At 51.9% G+C, this 17,889-nt stretch overlaps 2 protein-coding genes across 2 annotated transcripts in view; one reads left to right on the top strand and one right to left on the bottom strand.

Annotated features, from left to right (window-relative positions):
* Nucleotides 1-7,569, top strand: part of FANCI (FA complementation group I) — a 23,288-nt gene extending 15,719 nt beyond the window's left edge. The window contains exons 24-37 of the mRNA XM_008491968.2: nucleotides 89-252; nucleotides 667-743; nucleotides 1,199-1,315; nucleotides 2,051-2,102; nucleotides 2,346-2,473; nucleotides 2,599-2,667; nucleotides 2,796-2,883; nucleotides 3,171-3,355; nucleotides 3,973-4,029; nucleotides 4,110-4,169; nucleotides 4,872-4,958; nucleotides 5,969-6,064; nucleotides 6,620-6,745; nucleotides 7,504-7,569. Of these exons, the coding sequence (XP_008490190.2) occupies nucleotides 89-252; nucleotides 667-743; nucleotides 1,199-1,315; nucleotides 2,051-2,102; nucleotides 2,346-2,473; nucleotides 2,599-2,667; nucleotides 2,796-2,883; nucleotides 3,171-3,355; nucleotides 3,973-4,029; nucleotides 4,110-4,169; nucleotides 4,872-4,958; nucleotides 5,969-6,064; nucleotides 6,620-6,745; nucleotides 7,504-7,569 (1,372 nt within the window). The remainder of the gene's footprint in view (nucleotides 1-88; nucleotides 253-666; nucleotides 744-1,198; nucleotides 1,316-2,050; nucleotides 2,103-2,345; nucleotides 2,474-2,598; nucleotides 2,668-2,795; nucleotides 2,884-3,170; nucleotides 3,356-3,972; nucleotides 4,030-4,109; nucleotides 4,170-4,871; nucleotides 4,959-5,968; nucleotides 6,065-6,619; nucleotides 6,746-7,503) is intronic.
* On the bottom strand, nucleotides 7,212-17,889 carry POLG (DNA polymerase gamma, catalytic subunit). The gene is made up of 23 exons (XM_030456933.1): nucleotides 17,841-17,889; nucleotides 16,759-17,398; nucleotides 16,275-16,470; nucleotides 15,665-15,832; nucleotides 15,254-15,400; nucleotides 14,952-15,031; nucleotides 14,309-14,491; nucleotides 14,030-14,196; nucleotides 13,699-13,822; nucleotides 13,404-13,628; nucleotides 13,150-13,270; nucleotides 12,896-12,967; nucleotides 12,665-12,799; nucleotides 12,240-12,400; nucleotides 12,070-12,123; nucleotides 11,856-11,973; nucleotides 11,293-11,428; nucleotides 10,963-11,209; nucleotides 10,761-10,883; nucleotides 10,342-10,519; nucleotides 9,873-10,081; nucleotides 8,736-8,896; nucleotides 7,212-8,004 (listed from the first exon to the last, which is right to left on the bottom strand). The coding sequence occupies exons 2-23, from the start codon at nucleotides 17,337-17,339 to the stop codon at nucleotides 7,943-7,945; spliced, it is 3,648 nt and encodes a 1,215-aa protein (XP_030312793.1). The 5' UTR covers nucleotides 17,340-17,398; nucleotides 17,841-17,889; the 3' UTR covers nucleotides 7,212-7,942.

Raw genomic sequence — 17,889 nt, 5'->3', positions numbered from 1 at the left:
GAAAATGTGATTAGCTCTGTTCTAGTTCTTGCACTGTGCAGCCAGCTTTACTGGAGCATGTGATGTTAACTCATCTCCCATCCCCTAGGGTCCTGCTTTGGAGGTACACTTCAATTCCCACTGTCGTTGAGGAGTCAGGGAAGAAGAAGGGCAAAACCATTTCACTTCTGTGCCTGGAAGGTTTGCTGCGGATTTTCAACGCGGTGCAGCAGCTGTATGCTGCCAGGATACCCCAGTTTCTACAAGCCCTGGGTAGGCACATGGTACAATTTTGGTCTGTTTTTCAGGCTTTGTGTTCCAGCCCATGTGTGAGCAATTAGGGAATTGGTGCCCTTTATCCATAAGTAGAGAGAGAGGGGTCTGGTCCTTGCCTCTCAGTAACAAGGTGAGCTTAGCAGCAAGGATTTTCAGGGCAGAGGCAAGCTCCAGAGATATCTTTACCTGCTTTTATATAGCTCTCAGTCTGTCAGCAGAGGATAGTTTGGGTCTGATATAGCACTTGTCTATTTGAAGTTTGCCTTTAACACATTTTTGTGCTCACCACAGTTTTTGCAGTCTGTATGCCTCCTCTAGCTGTGAGCAGTTGCAGTCTTTCCCACTTTTGGAAATAAATCCTGTATTCTGCTCTTGGCATTTAGCTTTTTTCTTTCTCTCTTTCCATGCCAGATATTACTGATGGTGACGCAGAAGAAACGGATATTAATGTCACAGAGAAAGCCTCCTTCCAGATCCGACAGTTTCAGGTAAGGACCACTGTGTGCTGCAAATGTTCCAAAGCTCTGGTAATTCTGGCAGAAAACACTGCCAGCTCTCTGTTATTCGACCACAGGACTGAGTTATGTGATAGTCAATGTGACACTGATTCACTGACAGTTCAGAAAAGTTTATGATCCCTAAGGAAAGCTTCTTAAGGACACTGTGCAGAGCTGGATTGAAGCACACATGTATTTTACAGAGCTATAATGTCCTTCAGTGCAGCATAAACTTACCTGAGTGTTGTAAAAGTCACACTGAATCCTATGTGGGCCTTTGTGCAAGCTCTCCTAACAAAATCCAGCACTTGCTCTTTAGAAGAATCTTCTCTCTGTCTTTGTCATTCTCCTTGTTGTTGATTCCTTTATTTGCCACAGCTTCTGATTATTTACTTCTTAAAATGGTCCTGCAACAAGCATGCACACTCTTTCCTTCCCATGATCAGAGGTCTCTGGTGAACCAGTTCAGCAGTGCTGAAGATGACTTCAATGCCAAAGAAACACAGTTGCTCATCACAGTTCTCTCCACTTTGTCCAAACTCCTGGATCCAGCCTCTCAGCAGGTACTCCACAGCCTTGGTGGGCTGGCAAGAATGTGTGTGGTAGCCATAGGTGTGGGAGGAAGATTATCAGACTGGGTTGACATCTGAGGCCTTTGCCATGTGTGCATGTTCTGCCTTCTCCTGCAGACATGGCAGAGTGACAGTGGTTAAGTTATCAGATGGCTGTAAGGACAGCTAAGAACAAGTTGTCTTCCCACCCCATTTCTGCATTTTCTGACCCTGCCCTTAGGCACCTGGAGTCTGAATGACTTGTTCTCCTGAACAGGGACTCCTTACAGAACCTGGATGTGGGATGGCTTCCATGTGGGATTAGAGCCAGAAAAGGGGCAGCCAGTCCAAACTGGCTGAGTGCCCAATTCCTTCCATGCTAGGAGGCATTTTCTAAAGTGGGCTAGAGGTGCACTACTTTCACAAGCTAGAGACTGTACCTAAAGTGTGCCAGAAGTCTGGAGTCATCATTTACCTTAAATTAAATGGAGCTGTTGCCCTGTCCAAGGGAATGTACAGCCATTCCCCTGTCCTGGATCTCAACTTTTCACTTGTTAGTACTTGTAATGTCCTTATGGAGCTTCAGAGACTATGACTTTCTGCCAGAAGGGGACTCTACTGATCTCCAATTTGTGTTTTATTTTGGTTTTGTGGGTTTTTTTGTTGTGTGTTTTTTTTTTAATAATTATTAGGTTTATGCTTTGAATTCTGTTTCAAAGCCATAATACTTGCTCCCCTTTTGTGCAGTTCCTTCAGTTCCTGACTTGGACAGTCAAAATTTGCAAAGAAAATGCTCTTGGTAAGTAAGCTTTGGGGAGCATGTTTAGATGTGGTGTACCAAGTCCAATATTAGACCCTTAGGTGCTCTGCTCTTGTCTGTCCTTTTTTTTAGCTCTTTGTTGCAGATATATTTAGGTACCATTCTGTGGCAGATCGCAGACTGTGAAATCGATACCGAATCTGTGACTTTCTTTCACTGGATGTCTGATATTCTTAAATAGCTAGGGAAGCTCTGTGATGTTTTCTTTTCTTTCCCCTACAGAAGATATCACTTGCTGCAGAGGTTTGCTGTCTCTGCTCTTCAGTCTCCATGTTCTGTACAAGAGTCCTGTCAGTCTGATGCGTGAACTTGCACAAGACATCCATGCTTGCCTGGGAGATATAGATCAGGTATCACGCAGACGCAGTCTCACTCTTCATCACTTGTTGCTATCAGGGCAGAAGTGAGTCCACCTCTGGTGCAAACTGTGTGACAGCAGCTAAGTTTTACTCACCAGAATTCTCTCCTTGACCAGGATGTAGAAGTGGAGAGTCAGTCCCATTTTGCCATAGTGAATACCAAGACTGCAGCCCCTACTGTCACTGTGAGTCAAAATACTCTGCATGGAATAATCTGTACTGTACAGGGCTACTCTGCTGTAAGTAGCTGTAGATGCCCATTGTGCCAAACTCCTCCAAAAATTCTGTTTTGTTATTGGTGTTTCTGTCCTAGCTGCTGGTTCTGGGTCAGGCAGATAAGGTCCTTGAAGAGGTGGATTGGCTTATCAAGAAACTCACCAGTCTGGGATCAGACACGTCAGGTATTTAAAGTGGTCCACTTCTTACTGTTACACCTTTGTCAAAACCAGATGAAAATAGAAAGCAAAATAATATTTGGGGTGCTTGAGGTACCATCAAGTCTCCCTTCAGCTGTTTCCACATGAACAGTGGAAGACAGAGAGCGTGGTCACAAAATCCTTTCAGTAATTATTTTCCCTGTGCCACTCTGGTGCTTTTTGCACCAGACACAAAGGTCTTTTGTGGCTCCCACAGGCACAACTGGATTCATTAGACACATGTTCACCAGGAATTCATCTCTTTCTTCTAGAAGACTCTTCTCAGGCATCAAACCAAACCCAGGCTCTGGAGAAAGGTGTAATTCTGCAGCTGGGGACTCTGCTGACAGTTTATCATGAGCTGGTACAGACAGCACTCCCTGCAGGGAGCTGTGTGGACACACTGCTGAGAAGCCTTAGCAAGACATACGCAATTCTCACCTCCCTCATCAAACATGTGAGTGCTGCTCTGCTGACAGGGGGATGGATAGGATCTAAAAACTTTTTCCCCATCTGCTACAGCGAGCTCACAGTGACCCCTGCAGCAGCTATGCTCAGTACTGGGCTGTTGATTTCTTGCAGTTCTTAGTCTGTTGGCTTTCATGCTCTCAATTTCATGACCTTTCTGAGCAGTGAGAGTTTGTAGGAGCAAAGATAAGGGAAAGCTGCTCTCCAGCTGAAGTTCGCTGCGTGTGGCTTGGAGTGGCTTTTTCCAGGGCATCTTGTAGGTTCCTCTGTATGCCACAGTGAACAACAACACCAGCAGTGTTGTCACAGTGCTCAGCAGTCCTGCCCTGGCCACTCAGTCCCATCTGAGGCTTGAAGCATCAGAGGTGGGGCCATGAAAGCAGGCTAGCAGAGCTAGTTTGAGACAATGTGGTGGATACTCCAGCACTGTCTCACAGCTCTGGAATGCAGGCATGGCATTTGCGACATAGCAAGTCTCTGGGGCAGATAGTTCTTACAGATCCTGCCCTCCCCACTGGACCACTGGATGAGCTGCTTTGAGCCCTGCCTGGAAGTACAGGTTGCAGGGTGGGGAACAGAAGAAAATCTCTCCTGTTTTCCTTGCAGTATATTCAAGCGTGTCGCAGCGCCTCGAATGCAATTCCAGGAAGGCTGGAAAAGCTGGTGAGTGTGAGCCCACTGCTGGAGGGAAGGGACTGTTGCCTTGAGTTAGGAGAAACACCAATCTCTCTGCTTCTCTGCAGGTGAAGCTCTCGGGTTCCCATTTGACCCCACAGTGTTACTCATTCATTACTTATGTACAGGTAAGGCCTAAACTAAGTGGCAAAATCACAGGCTGCGTATCTGAAGCTGAGAGGTGCATCACCTGCAGCATGTGGGCACCTTTGGGGATTATTAAGCTTCTTGACAAGACTTGATTTGCTTATTGTTCAAGCTTTAGTGTGTCAAGTAATAGTATAAGCACTTCAGCACCAGTGGGACCAAGCATGCTGACTTTTTGCTTGAGCAGGGAAGGAAGAGTGAGGAGCCGGTGTTTAGTTGGCTTTTTTTTTTTCCCCTCTATTTGTGTGGATTTTTTGGGGTAAGATTAATACTGCTGTTAACCACAATGGCAAATAAAGGTCAACAACACTGCAGTCATCACAGTGTAAAGTGATGTGGCTGCCAAAACCTGCAGTGGGATTTAGCTGCTTGGAGAGGAATTAGGTGCTTGAGTGAGGACTGCAGGATCTGTACAACAGACGTGGCATACTGGGGAAGGTGGAGTGGGGTGCAGAGGTACTGCTGCTAGGGACTTTTCTCACAGACATATTTCTGAATCTACAAATCATCAAATAAGTTTTTCTTTCCTTCTTTTTTTGAAATTCTCCCATTTCCATCTTTCTTGTATCACTGTCTTTCTGTCTTGCTGCTAATGCAGTTAGCTGGCCAGAGCAAAGACTACTTGGCGGGCCTTTCTTCTCTGCTTAGCCTCTAATTCCATATCTTTTGGCATTCTCCTTCAGAACATCCACAGTGAGAGCTTAAGCTTTGCAGAAGAGAAGAAAAAGAAGAAGAAAGAGGATGAAGCTGCTGCAGTCTCCACAGTCATGGTAAGACTGACTCATTCTCTATTAGAATGTGGGCTGTATTTGAACCTGGTTGGGATCATCCATCAAGGTTTCTGTTATCTGGTGCCTTCCAAGGGGAATTATCATTTGGGTCTGTAAGTAAAAATTTAATTTACCTTAACTTCAGAGAAAAGTCTGGAAAACCCACAAACAAGTAAGTTTGGAAAAAAAAAAGAAAAAAAAGCAACCTTCACTAAATGCAGCCAAAAAGCTCACAGACATGAAACAAAGGTCAAGTCTGGACAGTCTGTCTTGTCTGGTATTTTATCATGTGGGGTAAGCTATGGAATTGCAGAAATGGCCTGCACTTTTTAAGTGTTTCTTAATTCTATCAGTACATTTATAGATGAAATAGTGGATTCCACTAAAGTAAAGCAGTTGAGAGTAACATGACCATTTGGTTGGGAGCAAGTGAGCAGGCTGGCAAGTTCTTGGTCTTTCATGTCCTTTTATTTGTGCTCTCACCCAGACAGAATTTCCTCTGTCTCATCAGTTGTCCAGACATTCCTCTGATGTTAAGGGTTTAAAAGCCTCAAGCATGATCTTTCCAGTTGTTTCCTGAGTGTATGGAAATGGACTGAAATGCTGCATGTCCTTTTACCACTCTCATCACAGAGAACAAACATCAGTGGTGGTAAATAAATAGGGTAAAAAAAATTGGTGAAACAGCAATATGCTTCTTGCCTGAGAGGTGTGTATAGCTTGTGATGGCTTTGTAGAGCTGGAGCAAAGGAACCTTTGCTCTGATGGCTGTTGGGTGCAATCAGGACTGTGGCCTGCCCACAGAATACACAACAGTTCCTCCCTGCAGAACTGCTGTGGGAATCAAGTCAAAATCATAGCAAAGCTGGCAGGGCTTGCAGGAGGAGGACTGGTATGGAGCAAGCATAGTGGAAACACTTCTAAACCAGGAGTGTTGTGGTCTTCTTGTCATGCCACAGTGTCATGTTCACTTCCAGGTCTGACCTCTCACTCTTCTTTCTGTGTTTCAGGCTAAGGTGCTTCGGGAGACCAAGCCAATCCCAAACCTGATTTTTTCAATAGAGCAATATGAGAAGTTCCTTATCCATCTCTCCAAGAAATCAAAGGTAATATAAAGCAGAGCTCTTCTGTGACCTGAACTCAGTGGAACAATGAAATCAATGGCATGGTAGAGAGCTTATTGCTTTTCCACCTTTGGAAGTCTTTGGGCTCAAATTAAGAAGGTAGAAGTACCTTGCACCTCTTTCAGCCTCTGCCCAAGCTCCTGGCCCAACACTGCTGAACTGCTGTCACTGACAGCAGCAGTTGGCAGTGGCAGCAGCACCTGTGACCTAACCACATGGTTTCTGGTTGAGCAGAAACTTACACACCCAATTCCAGCTTTCCTCTCCACTCCCTGTGTGTTTCATAAGCAGGAGGGAAATGTTACCCCCCTGAGGTACTATATGAGAGTGAGAGTAACTGATAATCACTTGGCTTTTAAGAAAACATAAACAGGCCTCTGGCTGGTATGGGGGCACATACTTTTTCACCAACCTTTTGTTTCAGTCCTGCATTATTACTGTGATGGGCTCAGTCCCAGTGCTGCACAAAGGACTAGGCAGTGTAGAAAAACAAGATGCTAATGAGTTTTCCCTCTGGTTTCACCTTGGTTGCTGCAGGTGAACTTAATGCAATACATGAAGCTAAGCACTTCCCGGGACTTCCGCATCAACGCGTCCATGCTCAACAGTGCCTTGCAGGAGCATAACACAGAGGATGCTGAAAATGAGCCAGACAACAACCAGGTCAGAACTCATTTAGATACTTTTACCAATAGGTTCCCCCCTCTTTTCAACCAAACCTGTTTGTGACCAGGTGTTATGTGAAATTAGGGCAGTTTGTCTTTCCTGGGGTGCCTCTCACTTTATGCTGACAGGAAGGAGCTAACAGCCCCTCTACTCCAGCCCTCTGCCTTGAGCCACCTTTATTGCCAACTATCTGAATCTCTGATCATAGGGAAGTGAGACTGCTTCTTAGAGCCTTGTTGTTTGCCATGGCAAGCAGAGAGATCTGTTACCTCTGAGGACCTACTGGATGGCCAGGATCAGACCTTTACAGCATGGTGGTTTTCTATGCAGGTTACTTTTTTATAGAAACAGCTGCAGGGAAAACTGCAAATATCACTCTCCTTAGAACCATCTCTACTAGATGGTGCCAGTGAAGGTAGCACAACTCGTGTTGGAAAAAAAAAACAAAAACCAAACAATTTGATGATTGTCCAGGTTTTTATTGGTGCTTCTGCCCATATTTTCCTGAGTGTTTCAACAAGCCAAAACCCAGAACAAGCAGTCCCCTGGTCTGTTCCAGTATGAACTGGGGGGATCCACAAGGAACGTCTCAGTGGGTGAGAGGAGTCCCACATTAAGGTCACTTTGTTTAGGGAGGAAAAAGAAATCATAGAAATACTGTTCTGCACATCTAGTTTCTTGCTTTAAGTAAACATTAACACAAAACTAATCACACAAAACCAATCACACTGTACTGCTACGTTCTCCCTCTCCAGAGCAATGCAGCAGAGCAGACAGATGAGAACCAGGAACCTAAAAAGAAGAGACAGCGAAAAAAATAAACACAGGGTTGCCACTGCTCCCTCCTCCCACAGTGCCTGTTCTGTGGCAGATTCGCCTTGGAGATCTGGGTATGGAGAAAATGGTTTGGTTTTCCTCTTGCCAAATAGCTTTGACTTCTTCCTTTGTGTCCATGGGCATGCAGGCAGTGACTCCAGCCCCTGCCTCAAGTTTTACAGCTGGCTGCTGCCCTTGGAAGCACCTCTGCTATTGTGATGTGCTGCTATCAAGGTCTTCCCCAGGAACATCCCCCTTCTTGCAGCAAAAAGGAAACAGAGTGACCAGGATCAGTCCTGCCAAAAGATCTCTTTTTGAAAGGACAGCAAGGCTCCGGCATGCTCTCTGGACAACTGTCATTCTGGCACTTGAGCATCATCATTTCTTCTCCAGAGAACCTTTGGTTATTTCAATTAGCTGATATATATCCAGTGCCTCTCCTGGAAGACAATGGGACAATCAGTTCCTTACATTCTGCAGTACACCCAGAGACTGTGTAACATGAGTGTGATGGTCATGATTCACTTCAGCTCAGAGCATGTCCCACAGAAAGCCCTAAATTTGTTCAAACTTCTGTTCTGTGTGGTGGTGTGAAAGCAGAAACCAGCACCAGTAGGAAGCTGGAAACATGAGCTGTTTCCCCTGAGCTGAAGCTTGCTGCTGCTGCAAGCTCCTGAGAACAGAGAGGTGACAGCTTCCTCTGGCAAGACTGGTTTTGCTGTTATGTTTTTACTGTGCTGCACTTGTTTAATTTGCCTTGTTCTTGGTGAGAAGTACCCTTTTTTTTGCCCACAGAGCACACATCTTCCTTGTAAAAGCACCCTTTGCACACTCCAAATAAATGTTACCTAGGGGTGGAGTGTCTGGTGCGTTGAACAAACCCAAGGGCAGGTTCTTCTCCTTCTCTGGCATAATGGTGCCACAGATGGAGGAGGAGGAGCTGTTAAAGCACCTACCAGCCAAGAGTTTAAATGTGATGTTGAGTGCAGTCAGAGGTGACTGCAGACCCTGGGAGGGTGGGCGAAAAACACAGCAATGCCAAGGTGGTTCTCTGAAAAGAGGTGGGATGGGCTGAGGGACAATAAAGGGGGGAAGAAAGCACTGAAGGCTGGAAAAATTTGTGTGTGGAGGGGATTATGAAGGGGGTTTATCTTGCACAGACACCACTTACCTTGAGGGATCCCATATTTCTTCTCCATGCCAGTTGGATTTGATGGTGTCACACAGTTCATGGTCACCTCTTTCCTTAAGCACTGGTCAACATCCACTGCACTGAAGAAAGCCACTGACTGTGGCAGATCCTGGATGCCCAGTTTGTAGGCAAACATGCACCTGGAGGAATAAGAGCCCAGCCTCAGCAAACACTGGCCAGACATCACCAACAGGCACCCACATCACTTGGTGGCTGCAAAACAAGGTGCTTGTTAAGCAGTGGGTAGCAGGAGGGTGCAGCATTGCTAACATGGGAGAAACAGAAACAGGGTATGTTGAGCCTCCTCAAAGAAAGGAAGGACCCAGCCCTTTGCTGCTGGCTAATCCTCCCGGGCACAGCAGACACTGGATTTTCCCAGCAGGAAGCCCTATGCTCAGGAGCTGGCACAAACGTCAGGGCACTGCCCTGCTGCCCCAGCACAGAAAGGCTTTGCTCCACCCAAGAAACCAGCTCAGCTCTGGCTGGCTCCTGTATAACCACATCCACCCCACAGTGCCAGGGAGGATTTGGCAGAGCTGGATGTGACAGAGCTGGATGGAAAGGAGCCCTTCGAGGGCAGGAACCCTCCAGGCTGAGCACAACCTTGCAGGGGGCTGGGAGGCATCAGGAATATCCCACGCTGTGGAAAGGGCAGCATTGCTGGTGCTTGCACCACAGCCAACAAATCATGTATCTCATTGTCCCCTGGAGAGAGGGAGATGAGGGACAGGGACAGGCTCCCAGCTGCTCAATCAAGCTCAAGGACTGCTGCCACATGATGATTGCATACCTGAAGGGAGCAGGAGGCAATGTGCTTGCATCCCAACAGAATGGAATGATCGACCCTATCTCTGCAGAAGCCAAAAGCTGACAATATCCCCCTCTTGCAGCACATTATCCCCAGAAATCAAAGCTGAGCTCCATTTATAGCCATGAGTGAAGGAACCCAAACTGCCCCAGCACTGCCTGTTTCCCTTGAGCAGACAAAAACTGTTGGGCAGGGCAGCAGCTTGATGTGGATAAAGCTGACCCCTCTGCTGTCACCCTAGTCCCACGGAGGGGGCCTGGAGGGGCTGGCACTTGTTCCCAGGAGACACCACAGCCACCACATCTCACCGTGTGAGCAGGTTGGTGATCTGCAGGGCCAGGGCTGCCCGGTAGCGATCCTGCTCCTGCACCAGGTAGCGCACTTCGTCGTGGATGCTGATGCAGAAGCGGCCGTTGATGTCAAACTCCTCAAAGAGCCACTTCATGGCAACCAGCATGAGGTGGAGGTAGTCAACAGCTGAGCTCTGGACCACCCAGTTCACTCTGCTGGTCAGAAACTGGTGGAAAGAAAACACAGATGGATGCATCAGGGTCTAGAGCCTGATACTGATACAGGAGAGCTCCCAGGAGAAGCCTGACAAATTCAGGGTTGTTGGGTTTTCTTGATGGCGTGCAGGTAAAGAATAGGGGCAGTGGGTTTCTTCATGGCTCCCACAGCCTACTGGTTCTCCACAGCCTAAGAAGAGCTAACCCTGGGGTTACCATTTTGCAGAGACAAGCAAAGCCAAGAGCTCACAGCACACACCCCTGTCCTTACCTCCCCCTTGGCCACAGCAGGTTCCAGGGCCCTACTGATGTGACAGCCCAGCACCGGGGTCTGTGGTGAGGGGGATAAGGCAATGCTCTCCAGCTTGTTGAACATCTCTGACTCGGTGCCTCCAGCCCACACTCTGTGCTGCACCACGTTCCACTTCTTCTTTGTTTTCCTGGGGGACCTAGTGGAGCAGAGGGGAGGTTTGCTGAAGTGTGGGACGAGGCTGCAAGTTGCATCTAAGAGCCTCAAATGGTTTAGGGCAGAGTTGCTGCCAGTTGTTCACTGGGACAGAGTGGGAGCGTCCAGATCAAACAGACCCAGCCCTGGGAAGGCAGGGAGGAAGGATCAGGACCATCTGACTGCAGTACCCTCTGCCTCACAGCCTATTGCCACCAGAACCATGTAGGGTTGGAGCATCTCACCTTTTTGTGGCTTCTCTCTGGAGCTGACAGACATCCTGGGCTGACACTGATCCATCCTCTGCCCTGTCCACAGTCAGCTCCAACTTCTTCACCAGCCACTCCCCCTCCTCGGAGAGATGAAACCTGGAGGAGAGAGTGATCCAGACTTAGGTCCTACAGGACACTGCCCTGCTCACCCTCCACCTCCCCAGTCGGCACCCACCTCCGGACACCCTTGGTGACAGCGTACATCTGCTGAGCCTTCTCCCGGGCCTGCTGCTGGGTCAGTCTGTGGTTGAACTGCATCAGCAGCCGCTCGGCAAAGGGCTGCCCGGCCCCGTAGATGCGCCCGTAGTTGAAGATCTTGGCGTGCTCCCGGCTGATGCCCACCGTGGCAGCCGTCTTGCTGTGCAGGTCTGTGGCATTGCTCTTCTTCCCCTGCAGGGTCATCCAGCCAAAAGCCGTGCAGCCTGCCCAGGAGGGGAGCAGAGTTTGGGCACCCAGCAGGATGGAGCTGGGGAGGTCACCCCACCACCCAGCAGCCCCAGCTCACCATGCATGCCAGCAAAGTGTGCCTCGCCCAGGATGGCAGCGATCCACAGCTCCTGAGAGTCCACGTCTGCACCCACCAGGGAGTAACCAGGTGGCACCTGGACCATGGCTTTCAGCTCGCTGCCCACCCGGTCAGCCTGTGGGACACAATGACCAGCTCAGCACAAGCCCTGCATCTCCCTCTCCTCCTCAGCCTTCCTCCCACAGCTGTGGTGTGCCAGCACGGCCCTCCCCATGCCCTAAGGCCAGCCATGATGGTCAAAAATGGCTTTAACACACACGTGGGGCATCCATCACTTGGTTATTCACCCCAGTGCAGAGGAAGGGGAGCTTGGGGAGGGACAGGAACTGGTGCTTGAGTGTTTTCTTCTTTCACCAAATTTTGAAGCTCAGGATCCTCTACTTCCCCTCTCCCAGCGTCATAGCACATCAGCAGCCCTGACACCTCAAACCCTAGCACCCAGCCCCACCTCCTATTTCCAACCCTATTTCCAACTGCTCCTACCAGTCCAAAACACACAAAGGGGGTTCCAAAACACGCCAAGGACCCAAGTGAGGCTGTACCCGGGCATTGCTGGCTGTCAGCCACGTGGGTTCCACCGCCCGGCGGGTGATGGTGCCTGCGGTCACCACCTGCGGCAGGATGGCTCCGTAATCATCATCCTCGTTATAGTCAGGGTGCCTGGGACAGAGGTGAAGGTGAGCATCATCCTGCAAGGGCTCTTCTAGAGTGGCACAATTGGGATGGTGATCTTGTCTGGGGCTGTTCCTCCCCTACCTGGTCACCACACGAGGTAGCTCCCCCTTCTTCAGCCACACCACCATCTGGGAACTAGAGGGTGAGACACAAGATCACGCTGAGCACCTCCGTCTGCACCAACATCCCCAGGACACACCATAGCCTCCACCCACAGGGATGTCTTGATCCAGATGAAGGTGGCTGCTCACCTGATTCGCTTGTGAGCGTTCCTCCAAAACGAGATCATTTTATTGATCTCAAGGGCTCTGGTCCCGTGGGTGCGGCCCACAGCTGCCCGCAGGGTGCCATCCTCCATCCGGGGTAGGAAATCCTTGGCAAAAGGGCTTCCCACGTTGTTATCGTTCCCATCCTTTAGTGACAAAAGAGGTGCCAAGGTTCAGCACACCACTGCTTGACATCAGTAAAGCTCTGTGCATCCTCCTGCCCTGGCTAGAGATGTCTTTCCACCATCCTGTCCCATGGGACAAGATCACACAAGGTGGCAGGAGTCCTGCAGCACCAGGGTGACTGGCAAGGTGACAAGGTGACATGGCCACGCATCAGGATGAGGGGAGTTGGGATATGGAGGTGGCTGGGAAGCCCCTAAGAAGAGCTGTAGGAGCAGCCAACTTGCCTTGTGAGGCAGCTTGAAGAACCAGCACCCGGGGATATTGACATCGTTGTAGGGACCATTCCCGTGGTGGAATGAGGGCTGGCTGTTAGCCTTCAACAAATCAAACTGATGTGGAAATTCTGTGACCATCTCCTCCTGTGAGTGGCAATGCAAGGTGATGTCAGCAGGAGGGGCAGATCAAGGAAACAGAGACAGATCCACCACCCCATCCCACAGGAAACCCCCTCCCACCTGTGCCAGGTCCTCCTCTGCTCTGCCTGTTTTCTCCTCCATGTCCACCTCGAGCTGATTCAGCTCTTCCACCTAAGGCAGAGAGGGACCAAGAGGATCAAACACAACTTCTCCAGTGATTTAGCACTTACTAAATAAAATCTCTGACTTCCAGCCCCCAGAGCCATGCACAAAGTTGGTGTTCACATGCACATGGGAAGAAGCCCATCCCCACATCTCCCTCCCACCAAGGGACCCTCCATCCCTTCCTTCACCGTCTGCCACATTGTGCTGTCAACCATCACCAGCAGCTCCTCCTTCATGGCAGCCTCCAGCTCCAGGGGCTGCTCCTTGCCTTTCTCCAGGCAGTGCTGCCTGTACAGGTACTCGATCACCCTGTCAGGGAGAGAGCAAGGCTCAGGCACCCACGATGGGGACCAAGGCTCCAGGGCAGCACCTGTGCAGGGGCCTCTCAAGCTCCCAAATCCCACCATGGGGCAGCTCAGCACCCCACTTACATCCCCCTCACCTGTGAGGGCAGGAAGGACCTTCTGCCTCTGAGGGGACTGCTGGCAAATTGTCCTGCCTCCCTGGCACCAGGTAGCCCCAGCCATGCTTCTCTGAGTAGTGGAGGGGGAAGCCATCCCAGGCCAGGCGCATCAGCTTCGGGGTCACCCTCATCTGCAGGCTGATGAGACTGGGTCCTGGCACCCACCCTGCATCCTCCAGGCGTGGGCAGAGCTTGCGGTACCAACTGAGGAGCAGCAGAGATGGGTCAGAGAGTGCAGAGTAACCCCCTGGGACACCCAGGGTCCCCAACTCACCCTGGGTGGCCCGGCAGGTGCTGGAGTCTCTTGGGTTGCAGCACGACCGTCTCCTTCAGACGCTCCAGACAGACCCGGCTCGCAGGGGCTTTCAGCTCCTCATCCTCACTGGGGGGACCAGGGTCTGGTAGGGCAAGAAGGACAGGACTCTGTGCCACCCCACCAGGGATGGGGACCTCAAACCAGCCACCACCACCTGCCCCAGCCAGCCCAGGGACACAGGTCAATGAAGCTTCACCCTGCTGGCACCAAATACCCACATCCCTCCCCTGGGCACCAGCAGGAAGATGTCTCTTGAGTACCCCTTGTCCCCAGGGCCACCTGCACTCACCTTCCTGCCACTCCTCTGTGGACCCATCTGCACCCACTGCTGCTGCAGGGGCTGTGCTCTCCCCATCCTGATCCTTCTTCTTCTTCTTCTTTTTCACCGGGATCTTCTTCTGCTTAAACTCCTGTGTGTCCCACTCGAGATCCCACAACCAGGGGTCATCCTTATACCTGCCAACACACTACTGTCACACCACAGCTTTGGTCCTGTCCCCAGCACCCATGCACAGCCCCCCACAGACCACCCAACTGTCTGGTCTCTGTCCTGCAAGCCCATGGGTACCTGTCCTCATGCAGCAGCTGGCAGGCATCATTGGCCAGGTTCATCAGGGACTTCTTCATCTCCTTCTGCAGCTCCTCATAGATGTTCTGAGCATCATCCACATACCTCTTCCAATTTCCATTGACCGGCAGGTAGGACACTCCCATCTCCAGCATCCCTGCAAATGTCACAGGGTGGGGGCACCTAGAGCCCAAAGCAGTGAGGGATCAGGTATCTGTTGGAGGGGGTTAGCCCTGGAAGCACTAGACTACAACAGACATGAACTTGGCTCACTTAGTTTTTCCACCCTGTGCAATGCTGAATGCTCTTCTCCTAAAGCCTGGATTCCTGTATCTTCTGCCTGCTTGCATAAACTGCTGCCCTAAAACCAGCCCTGTGCACTAACCCCAAAGCTGTGTCACTCCAATCTGCATCAGGATGTCTGTTCACCCCCTCCAGCCACGCTCTACTGTCATTTATTCCTTCCCATCTGCAGAGGAGGGGCCCAAGGTTCCTCCTGAAACAGGGGCTCATGGCCCTCCAAAACCTCTCACTGCCACCCCCAAAGACAAAAGGAGCTGCACCCCAGCCCCGTGGTCCTTCCCACTGCCAACCAAAACCTCAGCCCCTCAGCCAACACCAGCCACAGCTTGGTGGCTCTCACCTCTCCATGAAGAGCGGCAGCTGCTCCTGAAACACCTCATGGGTGGCCTGGACATCACGGGCACAGTAAGACATCAGGTCCTGGGGATAGGGGCAGATGAGATCAGACAAAGCAGCCATGCTTCTGCCAGCACAGGGCAAAGCCCCGGGGCTGCAGGAGGATGGGGGACATCACAGCTCCCCAGAACATCACAGCACACCCAAAGCCCTCGCAGGAAAGGGGAGCAAAATGAAAACTACCCCAGCCACTGTTCCCACCCTGCTCCCAGCTCCCTGTCAGGCTGCTGGGATGGCTGCCCATACCTGGAAGTTGCTCCTGATGTCAGCCATGGTCCCCTTTACAAAGAGCTCCCGCGCCTCCTTCTCCAGCGGCTGCCCCCCAACATACAGGGCGTGCACGTCAGCCAGGTTGTTGATGCTGCTGACATGCACCCAGTCCCACGAGGTGATCTGCAGACAACAGGGTGGTCAGGTAGTGCAGGAGGAGGACTGGCAGTAGCCAGGACCGGGAGAGGTGAAGGGTGCTGCTACTCCATTCTAAACCAAGGGCACTTCACCTGGAAGGCACTTCAGGCAGCAGAGCTGCTCCAACAGCTCCTGCTCTGTAAGGCCAGGAGCAGATGGCCCCAGTACAGGAGCAAACAGTCACAACTACAGGATCAAACAGACTCCTGCAACCCACACCCCAGCCAGTGGCTCAGCTCCCTTACTCACAGCTGGTCCCTCCATTTTGCTTCTCGTTTTCTTCATGTGCTCCTTGACCTCCTGCAGCCCCTTCCTCTTGCCATGCTTGGCAGCCATCCACAGGCTGCGCTGGAAGCCTGTCAGCCCCGAGATGGCCATGTGCATGCTCATGGTGTCCAGGAAACGCACCTTGGAACCCTGGGACATGCCAGGAGAGGAGAAAAGAAATGATCTGGGACATGCTGGAGAAAGCATGTGCTGCCAAACATTCTGCAGCTGCCAGCAAGGACTGCCCTGTGGTACAGAGCTGCAAGTCCTCTGCTCAGGATGGTTTTGTCAAGACAAAGCTTTGCTTCCCAGCACCCCTCTTCTAGAGCCAAGGGCATCCTGGCCACAGTCTGGCAGCTGCTCAAAGGCTCCTGCCATGTCCCCAGCTGCAACCTCACATTCTTCAGCAACCTGATGGGGTGCAAGAACACCTTCCCCTAGAGGAAGCCAACCTCAACCTGTTCTGCAGAGCAGGACAAGCACAATCCTGGGGTACCTGTGCAAAAGAACATCTGCAAAAATAACCCTGAAAAGCCAGCAGCCCTGTAACAAACCACAGCTGCCAGCAAAAAGTGATGGCACTCTGGGTTACCTGGATGAGGTACTGCTCCTTGATGAATGCCCGGTCAAATGCTACGTTGTGCCCCACCACCACTCTCTCCAGCCAGTCCTGTTTGCCAGCACAGCTGGCACCTGCTGGGCTCTCCAGGGGAATGAGGTCAGCCAGGGTGAGGTGACTGGACCAGGAGTAGCGCTGCTCCAGCAGCCGCTTGCTGCACCACGAGTACCTGCAGAGAGAGGGCACGTGGCACCACGCAGACATCAAAAACTAAGTAGGGGCTCCCAGAACCCAAAGCACCTTCCATGCCATGCAGTGGGGTGCTGAGCAGGATTCCACCTGACTGACCCTGGGGAGCACTGCACTTGCCAAACAGGACACACATCCTGGGCTTGTTTTCCCTGCAAGCCAGCCATGGTTTACAGGAAGGGACTCCACTCGGGAGCATCCCCATCCCTCCCAAAACTCTCCCCCCCTCCACCACAACCCCAGGATCACTGCTGGGACCACATCTCACCAGGCATGCGGTGACACAGCCACAGCCAGTGTGGGGCAATGGCCGTCAGTCACGCACACCTCCACGTCCAACACCACCGCCCGCTCCTCAGGGAAGTCCACAGCTTCTGCTTGCCCATCAGGGCCATAGCGGGTCCAGCCCAGCTGCCAAGCCCACTGGGCAGGCATGGGGGGCAGCTCGCATTGCAGCAGCTCGTTGGCTGCCTCCAGGTAAGGCAAGCTCTGCTTCTGTGCCAAGAGGCGAAAATGCTCATCGATGTTGTCCCCATACATTCGGGGCAGCTGCAGGTCCACATCGGGCAGCGTGGAGGTCTCCTTGCCCCACAGGTCATGGTGCTGCAGGTGCTTCACACTCCTCTGGATCTCCTCTGCCGAGTAGTGTACCTGGGCCCCCCGGAAGATCTGCTCATGGAGGGTCCTGGAGAGCATCTGGATGTTGAGGGGGTTCATGCGCTGCTGCCCCTTGTCAGGCTCAGAGCTGGGGGTCCCAGGCAGTGGGCAGCTGGCAGAGGAGCTGGAGGCACATCTCCGGGGCTTGGTGCTGCAGACCCTCACCGACCTCCTGCAGAGCCAGCGCCGCATCTCCTCCCGCTCTGGGGATGCCCCCTCCAGCGGGGCTGCTCCCCCCCGGCCGGCCGGAGCTGCGGGGAGAGAGGAACAGTGAGGAGGAGTTCGGCACCGCCCGCCCGGCACGGAGCTGCCCCGGGCACCACCCTGTCGGGGGAGGACACCTTGGGCTGCACCCCCTGCAAGTATGTAAACACACGCCCCGCAGACACGCACACCCTATACACCCGTGTACCCCCCTATACACCCGTGTACCCCCCTATACACCCGTGCACCCCTCAATACAGCCATGCACCCGCCTATACATCTGTGCACCCCTCTATACACCCGTGCACACCCTCTCGCAGGCGTGCACAGCCCCCATAAGTACGCACGCACACACACACAGCCGTCCACCCCGCTATACAACGGCGGAACACACCCCGCTCCCATACACACACTCCCTATACAGCCCCGTACCCCCGTTACACCCTCGTACCCCCGTTACACCCTCGTACCACCCGGTACCGCCCTTACCTCTCCCCTGCCCTCGCCTCCCGGCCCTGCGCCGGAGGGCGGATCTAAA

Source organism: Calypte anna, chromosome 10 (assembly GCF_003957555.1).
Source record: "Calypte anna isolate BGI_N300 chromosome 10, bCalAnn1_v1.p, whole genome shotgun sequence".
In the NCBI taxonomy this organism is placed as follows: Eukaryota; Metazoa; Chordata; class Aves; order Apodiformes; family Trochilidae; genus Calypte; species Calypte anna.
This window is presented reverse-complemented; position numbering and strand designations above follow the sequence as displayed.